General features: G+C 35.4%; 1 protein-coding gene across 1 annotated transcript; it reads right to left on the bottom strand.

The window, feature by feature from the left end:
- Positions 1-10,012: 10,012 nt before the first annotated feature.
- On the bottom strand, positions 10,013-20,151 carry LOC132170312 (protein SEMI-ROLLED LEAF 2). The gene is made up of 20 exons (XM_059581240.1): positions 19,883-20,151; positions 19,142-19,279; positions 18,246-18,320; positions 18,023-18,138; positions 17,042-17,156; positions 16,040-16,168; positions 15,869-15,916; positions 14,712-14,914; positions 14,383-14,579; positions 13,877-14,160; positions 13,653-13,799; positions 12,823-13,227; positions 12,571-12,720; positions 12,295-12,373; positions 12,086-12,210; positions 11,786-11,977; positions 11,570-11,707; positions 11,228-11,365; positions 10,527-10,733; positions 10,013-10,367 (listed from the first exon to the last, which is right to left on the bottom strand). The coding sequence occupies exons 2-20, from the start codon at positions 19,274-19,276 to the stop codon at positions 10,251-10,253; spliced, it is 3,000 nt and encodes a 999-aa protein (XP_059437223.1). The 5' UTR covers positions 19,277-19,279; positions 19,883-20,151; the 3' UTR covers positions 10,013-10,250.
- Between the last annotated feature and the right edge of the window lie 451 nt (positions 20,152-20,602).

Below are 20,602 nucleotides of genomic sequence, written 5' to 3'. Positions count from 1 at the left end.
TGCATGTGTATTATATATATATATGTGTGGAATTTTTATTTTTTTTCTAATAAAAAAATATTTAAAATTTAATCTGTGTTTTAAATTACTAGTCAAGTATTTACTTTTAAAAATAAAAAATAAAATAAAAAAGCTGATGATTAATATTAATTACTTGCAGAAAATTCAATGAAATTTCTGTTAATTTGTATATATTGTATAAAATTCCCCAAGCAACTAAGCCAAGTGGTGATGAAACCCAGGTATTGAATGAAGGTGCAAATTAAGGAAAGCAAGTTCCGTGTGAGACAATATTACCCCTTGACCTTTTCGGCCTTTTTCACTCCCAAGTCTCAATCGCATACAGTTGGCGCCATAATGGTGTAAATGCATGCATGAACCTCATTTTTATTTATTATTTTTTTTTTTTTTAAGCTTCAATATTTGAGTGATGTTATTTGCACCGTCATTTCCAATTTTTAAATTATTTTTAAATTTAAACCTATATCATAGAGTATAAGAGTGAAAATGTGTGTAGTATTGCTCGTATCTAACTGTTAGATGTATTAGTGGGAGAACGTAGATATTTATAAGCTACCATATATCATTCTTATACTTGCCTAATATGATTAAACTAATGCTACGCACACTCACCTCTCAATACCTAATTCTCTACACTTATATATGTCTTCTAAAATTATCATTAAATTAAAATTTAATAAAAATTCATTACAAATTCAATGGTAGATTTAAAAGCATCTATGGGTGTGGAGAAGTAAAAGTATGCGTAGCATTACTCATATAATTAAACACTTATAAGTTTATCGACCTGCTATAGATCTATAGATCTAGATAATTTTAATGTACAATAGACAATTTAATGATTAGAGAAATTTAAATCCTTGACTGACTTATTTACATTTGTTGTACATGCATTTGTAAAGTTTGTATCACACATTAAGAAGGTATAAATAAAAATACTACTTAATATGTACACAAGTGCACTCAAGCCCATTAGCTTAGGCTTTTAGGTTAGAAGTAATGCCCTAGTATATAATATTTATATTAATTTACTCTTATTTGACTAGTTTGGTGTTTCTCTCCCCAACAATATTTAAAAGAGAGTACGTCTGATAATTTTTTTTTTTTGGTGATTTTAAGAGTGTTTTATAATATTTTTATTTTAGGAAGAGAAAATAGATGACAGAAATATATATATATATATATATATATATATTACCTTCTTCTTTTTTTTTCTTTCGTCTTTAAAATTGTGGAACCCTAAAGTCAACCCAAGAAAAAGAAAGTGAATCAGAAAGGAAAGGGTTACAAGGCATGTGTATCATAATGATGAATTAGAAGGCATATTACGGTGTAAATGTCATAATTAATTGATAAACAAATTGCATCTGGTCCTCCACAATCACCTCATTATTACTTGTTGACCATTAAAACTCCTGAAGTTACGGAGAAAGCAAATAAAACAGTATATATAGAATGCTTTAACTTTGTCTCCGACATGGGGCAATATTTCTCTATTTATTTCCCTTACAAAGAAATTTTTTTTTTTTTCTTTTCTTTTTCATCAAGTGTTGTCTTTTAATAACAATATGAAATCTTTGGTAATTGATTTTATTTTTTGCTAATTTATGATTGACTTGATGTTGCTTCCTACCCACCTACCCAAATGAGAACTTTTTATCTCATTTTACACGCAACTCGTCTCTAATCATCTCCCTAGCTAGCTAGGTTGCCTTCAACTAATAACCAATATAGCTCAGTAAAAAGTTGTGATGTTTCACAATCAACTATAAGATATGCGTATTTCTTGCAGGACTTTGCGGGTTTTATTCTCCTTGCACTTTTTTTGGTGTAATCTTGTTATCCTCTTTGATGACTTGTTTAGCTCGGATACTTTAAGTGCCGTTCTTTTACGGGCATCCATTACTTGCTTTTTTTTTCTTTTTTTTTTAATTGAATAAAGTAGGGGTTACAGGAAATGATTATTTTCACTCTTGATCCGAAAGGAATAAAGAGGTGACAATCCTAAAAACGAAAAAGAGGTGGACTCCCCAACAATAGACCCAAAACAAACTAAAAACAAAAACGACAAAGAAATCATAGTAACAGTTGAGAACGAGTCAAATAAATGACTCGGCTCATTAAGTGAACTGAAACAGCCAAAAAAGGCTGTAATAAACGGCAAAATTCTGTAAACGAAACAACACCCCAAAGGGTAACCGACACGACCATCAGTGGTCGGAAAAGAACAACACAGCTGACCATCAGTAGTCGGAAAGGAGAGGAAGATCTCTGTCAAAAATACAAACAAAGGCCAGATCAAGGATCTAGCCCAGAAAATGAACACAGTGAACAGAAAAATACAAGGAGACAACAAATACAAGCAAATAAAAGTAGAATAAAATCTCCTAAACCAAAAATCAGCAACCCCAGCGGTGGAGATGGTTGAGACACGACGGAGGGAGGAGATGAAGCCGGAGACAATGGTGGATGGGCGTGATAGGTGGTGGGGCTGCCATGGGGAAAGAGATCGGACTTAAAAGAAACCAAATCGTAGACCCACGACAAAACCAAACAAAAAGGCTGTAGCCGCGGCTCAAAGGAGGCGGAGGAGTGTCGGAGGAGGGGCTGGTGTTGAGATTTCAGATGAAAATGGGATAAATCGCACAAGGCAATGGATAAAACCGGAGAAAAGAAATCACCGGTGAGAGGCATAATAGAGAGAGAGAGGAAGAGGGATAGAAGAGGGGAGGAGGGGGTGGGAATTAATGTATGTTTGGGAAGGGTTTTTTCCTCCTCGAATTCCATAGCTTTACTTTAGTAACTCTTTTGTGCGACCCTTTTGAAACAATCAAGTCATTTATGTCCTATTTCTTACTTTTAATTGTATTTTTTGCACTATTTTTTTTTTTTGGGTTTGCTGTTAAGAAAGGGCTTTTTGACTCAGAAAATTAATTAATTTTTTTTTTTTTTTTTTAAAAAAAAAAAGGTGTTCTTTTGAACGGCCAGGTTGATTTGCTTTAATTGGATGATAAATTTTTGTGTGATATATATTGCAGTTGTTGATTGATGAAAAAGGAGCAAAGGGACATGGACATTGATGATTGTTTTAATGATAGTTTAATGCTGGTGAAAGTAGATTGTTGCATAAAGAAATATGGATGGGGAGTGATATTGATGATTAGTTTTGTATATATATATAGTGCATGTTGGACTGTTGGAGATCAAAGATAGCAACGACAGCTACCCACCCTTTTAGCTTATCATTAGATGCCTCTTTTATTAAGACAGAAATGTGATTTAATCATTCAAGTCAATTGATGCCACTATGCATCAACAGCTTAATTACTACTTTACATGCATATTATCGTATATATATGGGGCATAGCCTCGTGACAAAGAAGATATGCATGCATGAGATCATCTATAAATGTGTGTTTCTTATTCATTTGCTTGTCTAAATAATGAGCATATTAGCCTTGTCACAAACAACATATGCATGAGATCATCTATCAAATGTTTGTTTCTTATTGATTTGCTTGTCTAAATGATGGGCAAGCATATTCTGCTGGTGAAAGTAACCCATGCTTATTTAGGATGTTTTCTCTATTCAAACATGAATGGAAAGCAAACAAAGAGGATCGCGGGGGATCATTTAACAAATCACAAAAAAACAATATTGGGACTAAAAAGCCTTGGTGTTTTTTCCAAGAATATATATATATATATATATATATTACCAATCAAAGACATGTGTAAGGGGTAGGCAATACTCTTTGTTAATTTTGACTAAATTGTTTCATGTTTGAGTGGTAATGCAATATTCCACGTTTACTTGCAACTAACTTCTTTTATAGTTAAGCATTAATAGTCATCTTGAGCATTTCACAAACTTTCAAGTTTACATTTTTAAAAATGTTTATTTTGTTATTGGGCGATGAAATTCACCATTGAATTACTATTAGATTTTGGATATCCAATAGTGATTTTCGTTGTCACATCAAGAAATAAGCATTTGAAAATATAAATTAAGAAGCTTGTGTAACATTTCTTACTAAAAAGGAGATAACACTTAATTATTTGCCTATGCACTAGTTGCATCTCCTTTGGCACCATCTTGGCAACAACATTATACAAGTCAATTTGGCCTTATGATTTCACATCTTAAAAGTACGTTTTTAAATAAAATTGTGAAAGGTATCCCTCAATTACAATAACAATTGACACAAGTCAACTGCCCCAAATTAGGCCATCCTAATAGAAGAGCATTTTGCTCTCTTCTCTCTCCTCTAGAAATCCCTCAAGCCTTCCCTCGACAGCCCTTCTTTCCCTCTTCCTCCCATTTTTTCTTATATTTCCATTTTCCTCCCTCCCCTTCTTTTCTTGCCTCTGCAGAGGCCAAAAACATCTCATTGGAGACCCTATCTGCCTCCTCGAAGACCTTATCTAACGCTTTAGGCGTTTTATCTCTGTCCAATAGTTGCAACGCCCCATCGTCCATCCCAAAACCTCCGACCACCACCACCATCAGTCGCTCCATGTCTAGGTTTCGCACTTATCTTGAAATTTCTAGATCTGTTTTTTTTCAAAATCAGATATATGATTTTCAGATATTTTTGAAACACATGCGTCACTCCACTGGTTTCCTGGCCGTCTCCACCTTTGTCTGCCACCAGCATCTCCCCCATCCGGCCACCACACGCCGAAGCGTGTTCAACACGCGCTTGCGAGTAGATCTTACTCGCAGGCGCGTGTCCCCCACGCACCGACTCGTGAGACCTCTTCCCCGCTGCTCCATCACTACCCTTCACCTTCGCTGGTCTTCGTGGCCCCATGAGTCTCCGGCACCTCTGACGTTGCTGTTTTTCGGACATTTTACTATGCTTTTTATCTTGTTTTTTCATTTTGTTTTGCTGTTATGTTTTCTGTTTAACTCTATCCGATTAGGTTTTAGACTTTTCGTAAGTGAAGTGGATTTTTTTTTTTTTTCATTTTCTTTTTTGTTTATTTTTGAAAACCTTTTTTCTACAGTTACTTTTCATCTAAATCGCCATGGCTTTTTCGGAAGTCTGTTTGGATGTTTGAATGGGGTATTCGTACCCGATGGTAGTATCCACCAAATTGCACCGCGGGAAGGGTTTTCTCGGGCTGTATTCGCAGATGCTATCCATCTTCACCCGCTTTGAGGAGTTTGTAGTCTGTCCGAATTTGGTCAAATTGACTAAGCTTGTTAGCTTTCTGTGTCTGTCCTGTAACTTTTCAAGCTTTAATGGATGTTGGTTTGTTACCAAAAAAAAAAAAAAAAAAAAAATTACAGTAACAATTATAATTTTATAATATTGGGGCCTTAAAAAATCTCAGACAAGAAAATAAGAATTTATTGACTTTAGACATGTGTAGTCATTTCATTTCTCCTAATGTGTATGGTTCAAATTCATAACGAAATGAATTCTCATGGAACAATTAAGGCGTCATAAATTTTTCAAAACGTTTATAAATTCTTGAAATGCCCTCTTGTTTACTTTCTCATTTTCACACTCATGAAAATCTAACGTGCATAATTTTATTAAAAGTATATAAATAAAATTACAAAAATTCAAGCTTAAGTATTTTTACAAATTTCGTTAATTAAATCGGGAGTCAGACTAACTTCTGAAAGTTTAATATCTTAAATTGAAAAGTTTTAAACTTTAATTGAGTATAATTGTAAAATTAATAAAAATTCAGAAGATTAAAATGACAATTTTCCAAACTAGAAGGAAAAAAAAAAAGTTTGGTGGGCAGCCACGTAAGATTGAATGAATGGTGTAAATGGTGTAAAGAGAACAGACATGGAGAGGATGCTCCGGCGGGTACTGTTGAGTAAATAATAAGACAAGTCGTTGATAAAGACAGAGGGTCGTCGATGATAAGGATTAAGGAACATGCATTGCCCGCATTTCATGGATCAAGAAACAGACCACTTGACCACCACCCCAACCAGACCAGAGCAGACCAGACCAGGGTTTGACCAGACAGTACACCCAGCAGGAGGTTGGCAGCCCCCCACGAGCATGCTGACACTCAACAGTACATTACTATGGTTACTTAAGGAACACCAGATGCTTTTGCCTTATAATTGGTCTTTTATATACATGAATATCATATAATGCTGGCTTTTTGCACGTGTACCTGCTTTTCTGATTTTTTTTTTTTTTTTGTAAAATATAAGGTTCTAAACATTTATAATTAATGTGATCAACCGAGAAGAGAAGCTCGGTTGGAATCTCGATCTGTTTTTAGGCGTCCGAACGAGCATGTTACAAGAATTCAAGTTTTTTTTTTTTTTTTCTTCCTTTGCAGAGACACTCGGTCGATTGAATGTCTGTTCGCATATGGTTCGAATGAGCCACTTCAAAATATAGAGGGGTTAAGGAAGGAAAGGCTTCTCGAAACGCTCAGTTGAAGACTCAATCTAATATCTGTTTGAACGAGCATGTTTCATTAATCCAAAGAGGAGTTCCATAATGGATTGGTTGGAGCTCATTCAAATGAATTATAAAGCTCAAAATGACATTCAAGAAGCTCAAGTGGACTTCGTTTTGTTGACGTGGTGTGCCTCTAAACCCATTAATTGTGTGGGGTTGACGCGGTGTGCCTTTAAACCCATTAATTGTGTGGGCCAGCTATAATTCCTTTTCCTTGTGGGTTTGGGAGAAGAGAATTCCAAGTTTAACTTGGAAAGGAGATCCACGTGCAGTAGGTTTATTCCACCGACTTGCTACTTCCTATATAAAGGTATGATGTAACTTTGGGTTTTTATGCATCAACAGAGCCGCAAAAGTTGTGGGCTGCTGTGCACCGTGCATCAAACAAACAGAGCCGCACAAAGGTGAAAATAAAAGGTGGGCTGTGGTGTGATCGGTGCCAACTGTTTTTATTTTTTATTTTAGAGGAGTCAAAATAAGAGAGAAAAAGAAAGGGTGCTACTGTAGGAGAGAAAAATAAATAGAAACCAATCGACATCATATCCCAACAAAATAAAAAAAAAATTATATTCCTGTCTTTTGTATTCTATTTGGAGAATAATATTTATTGTGTGATAGTGAGCTTTGAGTGTATCAAGGTTTTGGGTTTGAGTGATTTTCTCTCTACATTATATTTTTGTACTCTATCTTTCATAATGAATTTCTTCGTGGTCGCCTCACATTGAGGGAACCACTTAAATCTTGGTGTAGTGTTATTTTGTGTATGATTGTTCTCGTCTTATTTAACCGTAATTGTGATCGTGTGTTTTTTACACAACACGTTTCAACAGGTAGAAGATCGTAATTAAGCCGAGACGCTCGTGTAGATAAGTATTTTATCTACATATTTAAAACTTGAGCCCACCTCATCAATTACTTATCGTGACATCTGGACTTACCATTTTTTTTCACCTATAAAAACTCTTTTTTTTTTTTTTTTTTCACGAAAGAGCTATAGATTGAGTGCGAGGATCAGGAAGTAGATGCTCATTTTGTTATGTCTTTAGAAGGATGCAACGTAATTCATAAATATAATGCATAGGTTATAATAATATATCTTAAACCATGATGAGCTTAATTAAAAATCATGTTTTTTCTTATCTTTCACATTCTCATCATATCTCTTTCCTTTTTTGCCCAGACCCTATTGACATCCATTTACCATTAACCTGAGCTATTATGGGTATTTATGTTAAGGTCTTTCGAGGATCTAGTATGATTTCCACACTTGGTGCCCTTTTGTGATGTATTAATTTTTGGGATAAATGTAAAATTGATCATTGTGGTTAGCCTAAATTATAAATAATTCTATGTGGTATAAAAAATAATTTATAGGTTCATGTAGTTGAAATAAATTACAAATTATTCAATGTGGTATAAAAAATAATTTATAGGTCATCAATGTATGCCAAAGTAACAGTTTACTCCCTGAAATCATTTTCCATTAAGTAACTTAACAAAATATGTCACTTTGACACGTCATACCCAATAAAAATGCGACACATGTTGTTATTAATTTCTTACTTTAAAAAATGACAATTATGATTTTTCAACATCATTTTACGTCGCCAACTAATATTACACATCAGCTTTCACTTCACGTCATACGGCTACAGTAAATTAACATAATCTATTATATCCCCAAAATTTACCTGGTACGTAACCCTCCCTCATCTTTATCTTCGTCAGCCACTTCAAAAAATACAACCGTCAATTCTCGCAAAATGCTCACAAATCGTGGCGAGAAAGATAAAAATGAGGGAAGGTTATGCACAGAGTAAAATCTTGGAGATAGAAGAGATTAGGGTAATTTACTATAACAATATGACGTGACAAAGTAACAGATTCTGTTAAGTTACTTAATTAAAATTAATTTTAGGAAGTAAACTATTATTTTGGCATACCCTGAAGACCTATAAATTATTTTTTATACCACATAAAGTGATTTATAATTTCAACCAACTACATGGACTTATTGTTATACTACATTGAGTGATTTGTAATCTAAGCTAACCACATGGACCAATTTTGCATTTATCCCTTAATTTTATGAAAATTGCTATGTGCTCTCAAGCCTCTCTTAGTGTTCTCCTTGTGTTCTCTTAGTCTTAGGTGAATATTATTTTCTAAAAAAACAAAAAAGATAGTTACTCTTATTTCTCTCACTTAGTTTTTAAAAAATAATATCCACCTAGAAATAAGTAACGGTCATATCCCTTGATTTATGCAATCAGCTCTTGATTTTGGTTCCCTCTTTAATTCTTCCATAGCGTAATTGTTGATCTTAATACCTAGGACCAAGAGAACACCACAAGAGCACCTAATTTTCCCCTAATGGCTAGTTAAGGACATGTACCAAGCTATGATGTTGACTTAGTATGAACTTATGATTTTCAGTTATGAATTTCTGTGATGACTATGAAGTTAGGTCATGGTTTTTACCTAGATGCTCTTGTTGATGTAATTTGATGTTGATAGTTTACAATATGTATATAAACAAATCTCTCTCATCTCTCCCCATTTTCCATTCTACGGGACTAGTCATTCTCTAAAATAAATAATGAGACGTAGATCATTTTAAAAAAATTAAAGAGTAATTTTAGAAATTCTTGTCCCTCTAAAAAAGAAGTGATTTTTATAATCACAATTTAATCAAAATTCAATAGCGATCAATCACAAGTGCAATGGTAATTTTGAAAATCACATCATTCTTGTAAGGACATAAAAAATAAAAAATAAAAAAAAATAAAAATAAAAAATTTATAGCAAAGTGCTTACTCTTGGGCCTATCAAGCTCGAAATATGCTCTTACTCTTGGGCCTTAAATTTTAGTAACAAAAGCTGTTGGAGGCCACCCCTGTGGTAACTCTATCCAAGTGGCGGACCAGGCCTAAAGATTGCATGGAGAGAATATTTGAAGGCCCGACTCTCACAGCCTAGTGCAAGCTTCAAGCCCGAATCATGGTTCCACCTCCCTCCCTAACTACTTTCAACTTCAATTTTGTTCTTCAAGCTTCGATCAATAGCACATTTTAAAAAAATAAAAATAAAAATAAAAAAGATATTAATTTTTTTTTCTAATCAACGCAGGAAAGGGGGGGTAAAAGAGGAGATCAAGAGAGTAGAATTATATTGGAAGCAATCTTCCTACTTGTTACTTGGAAGAAAAAAAAAAACTTCCTACTTATTATCTTTAAGCTGTAGTCATGTCATGAAAACCAGTGAGCACCAACGTAACTCAAAGATTGAGCCTATCATCAACGATGCATTTACTATAAACCTTCTCATTTTTGCACTCCATCACATCTTTGTTGATGTGGAAATTCGGGGGTCAAACTTTTCAACATCAATCAGTTAGTTGTGTTAAATTTGTGTCATGTTTGGCGGGCAGAATCAATAGTTACCCATCCTAAATGTCACTTATTGAGCTCGAATCGAGGTATAAAACTATATAAGTCAACCCTAATTTGCTAATTTTATGTGGAGATCATGTCAAATTCCAGGTCAGATAAAACATTGACAGTATTTGCCTAGGATAAAAAAAATTAGTACAAAGATAACATGTTACAAGGATATATGTATATTTTGTCTTTCTAAAGCTGGAGCATACAAGGATTAATAAACTGGCATGAAAGCCCAGAAATAATCTTGAAGTTTGAATTAAAGGTTAAGCTACTAATTCTAGACACTGCCTAAGACTTTACAGATAGGAAACCACCAAACAGACAGAATGTGGCTTCTCCTCTAACATCCAGCTGCCCTGAGGAAGTTGTCAAAAGGGCTAGCAGGAGGCAGCCTCATTGCCAACCATGGGTCATGTGGCAACACACCTACCTGAGCAGGACCACTGCTACTTGTTATCTACATGAACAGAATTTGTTAATAGTCAGAAAATTCATTGACAAAATGTACAAGAAATTTTAGATGTCATACTGTTGCAACTAATAATTCATTATGATTTCCTAGTGGAAAGTGGGAAATATGGGAAGGTAATTGCTATATTGATTAGAAGGCTCTGACCTTTTCGAGTGCCAAGTGTCCATCTGCAGCAAATGCCGGGAGCAATTTGTCCAGTGCCCTACTTTGGTGATGTTCATGGGCCAACCAATTGGAGAGTTTCTTCCTTGTGCCTGTGCCAAGGGCTTCACACTGGCTAGCCATGGTGTTGTATGGGAGGGGTGAAGTAGTCACAGATGTTCCTGCCACTTGCCCAGCTACCTCAAGTGCCTGAAACACCATACTTTAGTACACAAATATTTTGCATGTATAGGTGATAGATTAGGTGTAATGCACATGGATTACTAAACTGTGCATATTGTGTTTCAGACCAATAAGAACTATCTGAACTGTTCAAAAACCTCAGATATTGAAACCAGATATATAAGATAGTCGATATTCTTATCTAATTGACAAAGGCACATTTAAAAAGGAAGGTGCTTTACAACTGGAAAAATATTGTCGCCCAATATAGTATTTTCGCAGCCAGGATAGTGATGTTTACAAAAATGTTAACTACACCGTTTTAGGGTAATACAGATTAACAAACAATTTGAGCCTTCATTATGAGATCGCTCCTTTTTTTTTTTTTCAGATTATACCCGTCTTGGAAAAATTCTCACAGGAATTCAGAAGCTAACATTATCTTGTTTCACCATTTTCATATATATATATATATATAGGCTCATGCTTGCTACACATGGGGAGAGAGAGAGAGAGTTTACCGATTCCAGAAGCTGCCCAATGCTGATAACATGGGGCATAGATGGAGAAGAATGCATTTTCGGTACGAAGCGAGAGAGATCAGCAACAGATGCTTCACTTATTGCATCATCCGCGACTAGTGAATTCATCGGAAAATCCTACAACATTAGCAACAAGGATGAGCTATTTTCTAAATAATTTCACCTTTTTGACATTTACATGGCATTTACACAAGACCACCCCCACCCAACCACACCCATCATTTTTCTCCTACTTAATGATAGTTGCCAGAAAGCAATGACCATCATCATGCAAGGTCATTGAATGGAATAGCATGGAAAAAATGCCGACAAAGAGCATACCCCATCAAAGGACAGTGATTTCTGAGAATGGGAAACCATTTGGTTGTGATCAAATTCAAGTATGGATTGTGGACCAAACATGAATGCATCAGGTGTGAATGATTCTGACAGTTGCTTAGTCAGGTCATCTGCCTCCAGCTTAACAAGCAAAAACAGATAAATCAGAGAGAGAGACCGGGGCAAAAGAAGCTCCAGTCCATTGAAAAAATACCATACCTCAGTAACACTAGATAGGCTCTGAACTAAAATGTCCACTATAATATTAGCAGATTCATATATCTTGTTCCGTAACTCAAGGAGCAATGATGTAGCAAGTTGATTATCAGTAACAGATCCATATTCTCTGCTATCCACCTGAGGCTTCACATATACTTGAAGATCAACACTAATACCTAGATACGGATCAACCTGAACATGCAGAAGACAAATTTTTAATAAGATAATATGTGAGCATCAGACTCTAACCTAACCTCCCCCAACCCCTACACACACAACACACACAGCAAACGAACTCACATCATATGGAACTAATGTCTTGAGCAGATCAGTCAGATCAGGAATGTAAAATATTTTAGCCGCAAACATCAACATGCCTGTTGATAAAACAAAGATAGATCTTTGACATGCTGGAGGCAAGATCCCTGCCAAACGAGAAACACTTGTCAATTGAATATTTTAACATTCTCCAAAATTTAAAGACTATTTATGAAACTCTATTCTCATACCATTGTTAGGGTCAAGGGCCATATTCCTGAGAGACAAGGGAAGCTGAAAGAATCGGACCACAAGGTTGCCATTCATGTTCTGCGGCATAGTAAGTTTAAGATATTGTAAGTGACTAAACTAAAGTCTGCATGCCAAGGCCCTCATTCAACACAAGGCTAGAGTGGTCTCTCTAGCAGGCCAGAAATATATGAACATAAGAAGCAAGAGAAATAATAGGTCAAAAAAATGAGGAAAAATTAAGAAAGTAGGTACTGTGTTTATATATGAAATTTCACCTTTAAACCTGAAGAAATAAGTGTCAAAACGAAAGAATGACCTATTGCTTCAATATTTGAAGGTAAATTATCTGGAAGACTAGCTTGCATCCAAAATGCAGACAGCAACAACGCTATTTGATCCTCATTGAACTTCATAATATGTGGTTCCTGGCCAATCATAGACCGGGTTTTATATGGATCTTGGTAAAATGAATAAGAACTACAACAGCAAACAAAAGTAAACATTAATGGGATGATAATTCCGCTTACCGCCTCAGACAAGCTGGTTGACCCAGCCGTCCTGTCAATAATAGAGCTAAATTTGTAAAAATTAGGGGAATTCTTGCGAGCACGCCCCTGTTTCCAGTCTTCTTCTACAATGTCCCTCTCTTTAAAATCATCATGAACATTATTCCCATGCTTTTCTACCTTGGTGCCATCTTTTTCTCTCCGGAGCTTTTCAAGTAGAGCTGTAACTGATGCAGATGCAGTATTTGAATGCCATCTTCTTTGTTGGTGTAGAAAACCACTTCTCAAAGAAGCAACTTCATGACGGGGATGATTAGAACTTGGAATTAGAAGCGCAGAAAATATCTGATGTGCTCCAACTCGTGCTTCAACATCCGGGTGTAACATCGCTTTCAACAGTTGGATAAGAAGGGCTTCTGGAAAGATCTGCATGAAAAAGCTAGAAATTGTTTAACAGGGTTGCCTGTATGCAGCGACGTACTTCAGTACAAAATTATAGCTGTCTTCATTCTCACACTTTCTGGATAATGTAGCCTTCTAAAACCTTCAACCATCTAACATACTAGAATTAGAATCTTCAGACAAGTTAAACAGGCATTATTTCCAAACCATAAAGGGATATTATTTTGTGGAACTTATCTAATAACTATCTCCTCAAATTATTTATCTAAAGTACAAGATTTAGAGTATGTCATCAGAAATTAGTCAACTGGACTTGTCTGCAAAAATGTCCACAATCTTAACTAACAATACCCAATGAGTACTTTCAAAGGAAAAAAAAATATGATACAAGGGAGCAGTTTACCAAAAAAATCTGGAAAGGACACTAAATTATATCGAATTCTTCTCACCTGTTGAGAACGTGAAGAGGCTGATGCCACTGAGATCATATGAGCAAGAATCATCAATGATCCAATGGTTGCCCTGGCAACACCTCCAGATGGCAACCTCTCCAGCGTGATTGCCATCAGGTCAAAAAGTGGCCGTGCATCAACAATCTACGAAAGAACAGAAAACTCATTTAAACTGGAAGCACAGTAGGAAGCACCAACTATAAAACAAGTATCAAACTCACCCCTTTTGCAGTTTCAAGTAAACAGTCTTCGATTGAATTCTGCAGTAAAATATTTGAGTTTGACTCTTGCTCGCCAACTGATTCAACTGTGGCTTGAAGACTTTTCCTCAGATGCCTGCATAGGTCGCAAACAAATCCAATTTCTGCTAGCACAACTCCTGATCTAATTTGCCTAGCTAAAGTAGTAGCAACTTGAATGACATAAGACTTGAGTTGGGGATCATGTGCAACATTTTTGTGATCCAGATGACGTATTAAGGAAGCTAAAATCAGCTGCTGATTCCCTGGTATAAAAGTAAAAATTAGTAAAATATCTGCACAGGAGGGACTAAAGCGTATGGGTATAGGCACTGCACTACTAAGTAATACTTTTGGCACCCTACTCTTTGGAAGAGGGAGGGCAGGAGAAATAAGAAATCTGCAAAATGCTACTGACGTGAATTTCAAACATCTACACGACATAAATAGCACACAATGAGGAAGAAGTCAAAGGGAGATCAAGATACCAGAACTCTCCATTAAGTACGACATATCAGACAAAACCATCATAGCCAAGCCCTGCTGAGGAATCCAGTGCCGTCCCAAATCAAAATAAACAAACATTGGATCCAGTACCCTGCGCATTGTTGAGCTCTCCTTGGCTAATTCAGCCATTCTTTGGATACAAATTTGTGCCCATACTTTAGGAGCCTCAATCTCTTCTCTATAACAAAGGAAAGAGAGTAGTCAGAGGGAAATAAATAAAAAGGAAGTTATCAAAGTGCATTAACATGACAAGCAAATTCAAGATAGCATCTAAAAAGCTCTCCTTCAGAGGCTTCTGAACAACCACTACCTTGTCAAAAGAGAAGGATCCTTCCTTTCTGGTCGTGGCCTCATGATCATGCAACTAGGGCTAGTATCACAACTTCCAACTGCACCACCTCTGCCTTCACATCTAACTACTTCATTCACCCAATTATGATGTGGCTCCCCCCTCTCAACATCACCTTCATTATGAGCATCAGGCTCGTAGTTATCTAAAGTGCCATGCACAATCTGCAGCATGGAAATATCAATAAAACTAAAGCTAACCCCAGAATTGCAAGCACTGACATGAATGATCAAGTTAAACATAAAGAAATGTGGATGTGAAAACAAGGGAAAACTAAAGATTGCAGAATACAGTACTAGACCAATTCCCTTATAACTTGGCCAATAACAAGAGACTTGTACCAATAACAGTGAATTATATGCACTTCATTTCATAGAGTTGATACAATAACTAGAAGACTTCTAAAACTGTCAAAAAGACAGGAGAGTTTCCGCTCAATAGTCACAACATCAAGTCATCATCCAAATATAATAACCCAAGTGAAGAACATTGCAAAACAAAAAAAAAAAAAAGAAGAAGAAGAAGGTGAAATCGCAACTCAGTTAGCTATCGATTGTTGATTTGTTTCACATGATTCTCAATTGACCAATTGGCCTTCATTATTAGTAGGTGACAGCAGACGGAATTCAATCTAGGCTCTACTATCAACAGCACAATCCCACTGAAAAATAAAATTAAAAAGCATAGGAAAAAGGACAAACAATAATTTCCCATTCCCCACACATTTGAAAGCTCATTACAATTTCAGTTAATTTTAATGCAAAGGCACCTGGATATTCCATAGAAACAAGTTGACTAGTTCTGATCTTCCATGGAAGTTAAACAGAGTATCTCATGTTCTAATGCAGCGTAGTTCTTTCCATTTCTTTTGAAATATATTTCCTAGAATATTAGGATTTAAAACTTTGCAATATGTCACCCAACCGCTATTTTTCTTTGGTCAATATAGCAACAGCAATCAATTCAAATACAATCCTTTGTGTTAAAACACCGCTACAAAAAATGCAGTACTTCATCTTAATAAGACACCTAACTTGCTGCAAACAGTTTGTAGAATCTTCCAGAAATTCCATAGAATCATCAAATAGCATCAAGAAAAGTAACTCCAAAGGACTAACCTCATCAAAATCATCAAAAATATGTGAGAACTGTCCCATGAACCAAACCTGCAAAGGGAGAAAACTATTAAATAACTGGTCTTTCAGCTCCAAAAACTAGTAGCAAATTAATTTTCAAATTGTCTTTCTAAATCTGGAAAATAAAAAAGAAAGATTGAAGTATAAAACTACCATGGCTGAGAGGCACTGCAAGCTGGAGGCCCTTAGGCAGTGCCTTTGATGCTCGTCCCCTTTCACATGAGCCAATGCACATACTTTACGAACCAACTTTTCAATGTTATGCGTGTAAGTGCCATCTGCCTGTTCATACATCACGGCAACAGCCAAGTTACAAGAGTAACAAACAAAAATATTGCTTATTAATGTTTGATGAAGACGGAAGAAAATGTATCCAACTGCACAAAACTTAATATATGTTTTACAATCCATAGCAACCAAAATCTTCCAGTCCCTTTTAAATTTTTGCTGGCTGCATGGGCAAATGATCTATTGCCTAAGGAGAAAGGGCTGCAGGTTGGACCAACAGTTTTCAAATGAGTCATGTGAAGACCCATACGGAATCCACCGTATTAACATCTATAAAAAACATTATATGTTTCTGCTGTCCTGATTTACTTCCAAGAACATTTGAGATCACAAGCTTGATCTATTCTCTCAACAATCTTTCAATCTTCATCTCAGTCAGTCTAATTAATCTTATACTTAAAGCTACAAAGAATTACACATAACAGTGGGTGAGTAATAAGAACATCTTAACATGCAGAACTTATACCATATCATGACAAGGACTCTCTCTTGTTTAAGGAGTTCTTTTTCTTGATTAAGTTTTGTTTTCAGGTCATAGCTTAGGATTGTTTGGGTGTCCATGAAGCTGAAAGAGTACCATTTCTCTTAATATCCAATCTGAATTTAAACCATATTTTTCTTCAGATTTTTTATTTATTTAAAAGTATTTGGCCCTAAGGGGAGAGGGAAGGGGAAATTCAAACTAGGGACCCACAACCGATTGAGCTACCCCAAGGGTTGCCTTTTTCTTCAGAATTTAAAAATAAAATAATCTCAATTTCTGAAAATGTATAAACAAAGCCCATCAAAGTATGGATTTTTTTCTGTTCTGTTTGGCATATTTTGATAGTATTTACAAAAGAAAGTTGGACCTAGCTCTGAACTTACCTGACTATAGATGAACCTTGTTAATGTTTGGCATCCAATTATCAGTACTGCATCTTGCTTAGAGTTGTCCAAAAGTCCAGTAACCACATTCAGCAGACTAGCAGCAAAATATGCCCTGCACCATGAAATTTGTAGGACTATATAAAAGATGGTCATAAATGATTCATGTAGCATAAAATTCTCAGACTTTGACATTACATTTAAGAAACACATGATAGACCCTAAACCAACTTGAAGGCTACTTGACTAAACACTGCGCACTACTTTTGACTACAATTTCATATATACATTACATACTATAAAACTTAAGTAAAATGGAATTTCCAGGTTTTAAAGACGCTTTAGAAAAGAATGTTCTGTGGAATGCCATATATAAAGATTTTTCTCAACTTGCACAAAAAAATAATGGCTAGAAATGAGTAGAATTTATAATAAAGCCACCTTATAAGCTAAAAATCTACATATAATTCAGCAATAATGTGAAAAGAAAGAAAAGGGATAGGAAAAAGTTTGTGGTGTGCCAAATAGAATTGTAAAGACACAGCAAGGGCATGTACTGAGCACCAGATTAGGTGTGCAATAAATGGAACTCGGATTTATATGGGATTAAGAAAAACCATGATTATGATTAGTCCTTTTGAGCTATCACAAATATGTAGTTAGCTTCTCTACAGGTCATGACAAATAGTATTATAGCCAACCTAAAAAAATTAGCCTTAACGTGGAAATGATGGATCTCAATGGAGAGATTATTTTTTGATAAGTATCTCAATGGGGAGATTATGGTATCCCAAAATGGACATATGCTCAATCCTACATTGGGTGTATATTAGGTCAACTTACATTGTGTAAATGATTACAGGGAGCCCAAATTATGAGTATGGAATGGAATTATTTCTGAAAAAATGTAATTGTTTAGGATACTAGATGGCTTGGCAAGCTCTAAAGCCTAGTTGATTTGGGACATGACATTGCACTTACATCTGCCCCTTGCATATGCAAAGCAACTTATTGTAGGCCTCCATAACAATATTGATGAACTTGATGTGCCCAGATCGCAGTTCTTTGTAGCACCTTTCTTCAAGATACTTTGCTATCTGTTAAATGAAAAGAACCACCAATATTCAACACTGAGCACACTAATTTTAATACTAATTTCACTTTTATTGACAGATATATACAAGTAGGATGATAGAGACAATACCTTAGGGATCCGAAAAGGATTTTTTGCAGCATATTCACATAACTTAACAATTTTTCTTTCATTTGTAGGACCATCCTGCAATAAGACTTTCAGCATCATTTTCTAGTTATTCATAGCTAGGAATACTAATTCAGACAATGATCCAACATGGCCAAGAAATTATTTATTAAGAAACACTTCAAGTGAATCGCTTATTACCAAAAATCATAACCCACCATGCCAGATTTAGCTGACTAATGTTTTTTGGTTGAAACTCTGATATATATGCAGAACTTGAGGTGTAATAGTTAAACCCCCATTTGATTTCCAATACAGGTAACATAGTGCAGGGTTCCAGACTTGTATGTTTTCTTTGACCCAACACAAAGGAAAATCCAGAGGATTTAGTATAAGATAATATATAGGCTCAATTTATATGACATAAAGCATAAGTCAAAGCAAAGTTTTTCCTCGATCATTAGCTTCGTTTTTAAGCATATTAACAAGTTTCAAATCCTCCCCCAAGATCTAATTGGAAGGCTAGCATTCCAACTGGACAAACAGTAGCAAGAGCAAATCCTCCGGAAATAGAAAAGCCATACCAGGGTAGAAAAGTGATGAAGACATGTATATTCTTTGCGTCAAAGCAGGGAACACAGTTTCTTTGTAATGAGAATACAATGGCACTATTATTAATAAATAAAAGCATATGACGCATTGATCACCCACATTACATAATCGAATGGTCACATTGCTAGCCACTAGCTATATTTAAGCTAGTCATAGCTTTCTAGCTTGAATATCCCTAAACTCAAACAGACGCTAAAGATGTTTCCTGATCAGTTACTAGACCATCAAGATTACAAAAAAAAACTGAACAAAATCAGGCAACATAATAACAAAGGGAGGATGCTCACGAGGGATTTAGGAAAGATCTCTGCAAGCAATTTTTTGTAACGCTTAACAGGTTGCCGAGATCTTGACCTCAAAGCAGGACAGCAAACACACATACTCCCACATGCTGGGAAAAGCTTTCTAGATATGACACCCATTTCCTGCAAGTTTTCAGAAAAACAAAATCAGTGAAAACCCCACCAAAATAAGTAACAAAGTACCCAAAAGAGCAGACCCCAAACACAGCGAAGGTGAACCCACAAGTCCAGCAGAAAAGCTCAGTAGAAATAAAACCAAAAATAAATAAATAACACTTCCCCGAAACAGCAAGTTTTAAAATTGTTGAGAAAGGGCAGGATAAAAAGAGAAAGGGAAAAAAAACCAAAGAAGAAAAGAAAAGAAGTTGACACCCATTGAAAGCTGTAAAGACAAACATGAGCAACACAACCAGAGACGGTAATTGTAATCCCTCTCCCTAAGCAACGAAAGGAAAAAACCAACCAAACATTTGAAGCTACAAAAGAACAAAACATGAGCCATGCATACCCAGAGATAGCACAAACAAAAGCTTTTCAAAAGCACCCAGAACCAAATGTCAAGTACAGAAAAAAAAAAATATATATATATATATATATACACAGATTAGAAACCCAACTAGAAAAGCCCAAAAAAAGGAAGAAGAAAAAATGAGTAAAAATATAACAAAACAAACCCATAATACCCATTAGAGGAAACAACATACAGAATGCAAGAACTACACGTACCTTTGCCCTGAGGAGGCAGATCTGTAGGGCGAAACCTCAAACCTCCCCTCAGTTTTGAGTAGAGAGAGCAAGAACCTAAGAGTGAGTGTGAAAGAACATAGAAGAAGGAAAAGATGAGAGAATGAGAGAGAAAGGGCGCGTGGATTGAGAGGAATTAAAGCAACATGGGAGAGAGCATTAGCGAGATCACGTGTTGGGTGTCAGTTCTTCTTATTTTACTCTGTAAATACTGCAAAAGTAAACAGCAACAACTTCTGAAATAATGGGAGTGTCAGAGAACCTGGAAGACTAAAAAGCTCTTGGACTTTGAATTTTGAAACTCTTCTGCGGGCTCTTATAGCATTTGCTTTTATCAACTCAAATTTACAAATACTTTATACAGTAAGGACCAATGATGATCATCAGGTGGTTTTAAATTGTGAATGATTATTCTTTTTTATGGGTTTTTAATTTTGTGTTAAGAGTTTGATTCTACAACAATTAATCTATACTTAATGAGATTGAAGTTAAAGAGATTAACTTTTAATGAAACATTAATGATATCTATGAGTTCGGGAAGTAAAGGATGTATTTTAGGTTAAAATTTTGTTTTATTACACATTAATAGTATATACGGTGTTACATTATTTGAAACTTTTGAATATATGATAATATATACATTATTAAATTTACGAAATTTAATATGAACCATGAAAATGACTGCCATAACTACAATCCGTT

The sequence above is a fragment of the Corylus avellana genome, chromosome ca2, assembly GCF_901000735.1.
Source record: "Corylus avellana chromosome ca2, CavTom2PMs-1.0".
Lineage (NCBI taxonomy): Eukaryota > Viridiplantae > Streptophyta > Magnoliopsida > Fagales > Betulaceae > Corylus > Corylus avellana.
Note: the sequence above shows the minus strand (reverse complement) of the source record. Positions and strands in the feature narration are given on the sequence as shown.

What these genes read in the sequence shown, in the direction of transcription:
- LOC132170312 (XM_059581240.1), bottom strand. Translation starts at nt 19,276, where the DNA reads ATGGGTGTCATATCTAGAAAGCTTTTCCCAGCATGTGGGAGTATGTGT. An exon ending in GCCTATCTAGTGTTACTGAG is followed by an intron (nt 11,708 to 11,785) that starts GTATGGTATTTT and finishes TTGCTTGTTAAG; the next exon opens with CTGGAGGCAGATGACCTGAC. An exon ending in TTGGGCAGCTTCTGGAATCG is followed by an intron (nt 10,734 to 11,227) that starts GTAAACTCTCTC and finishes ATGGTGTTTCAG; the next exon opens with GCACTTGAGGTAGCTGGGCA.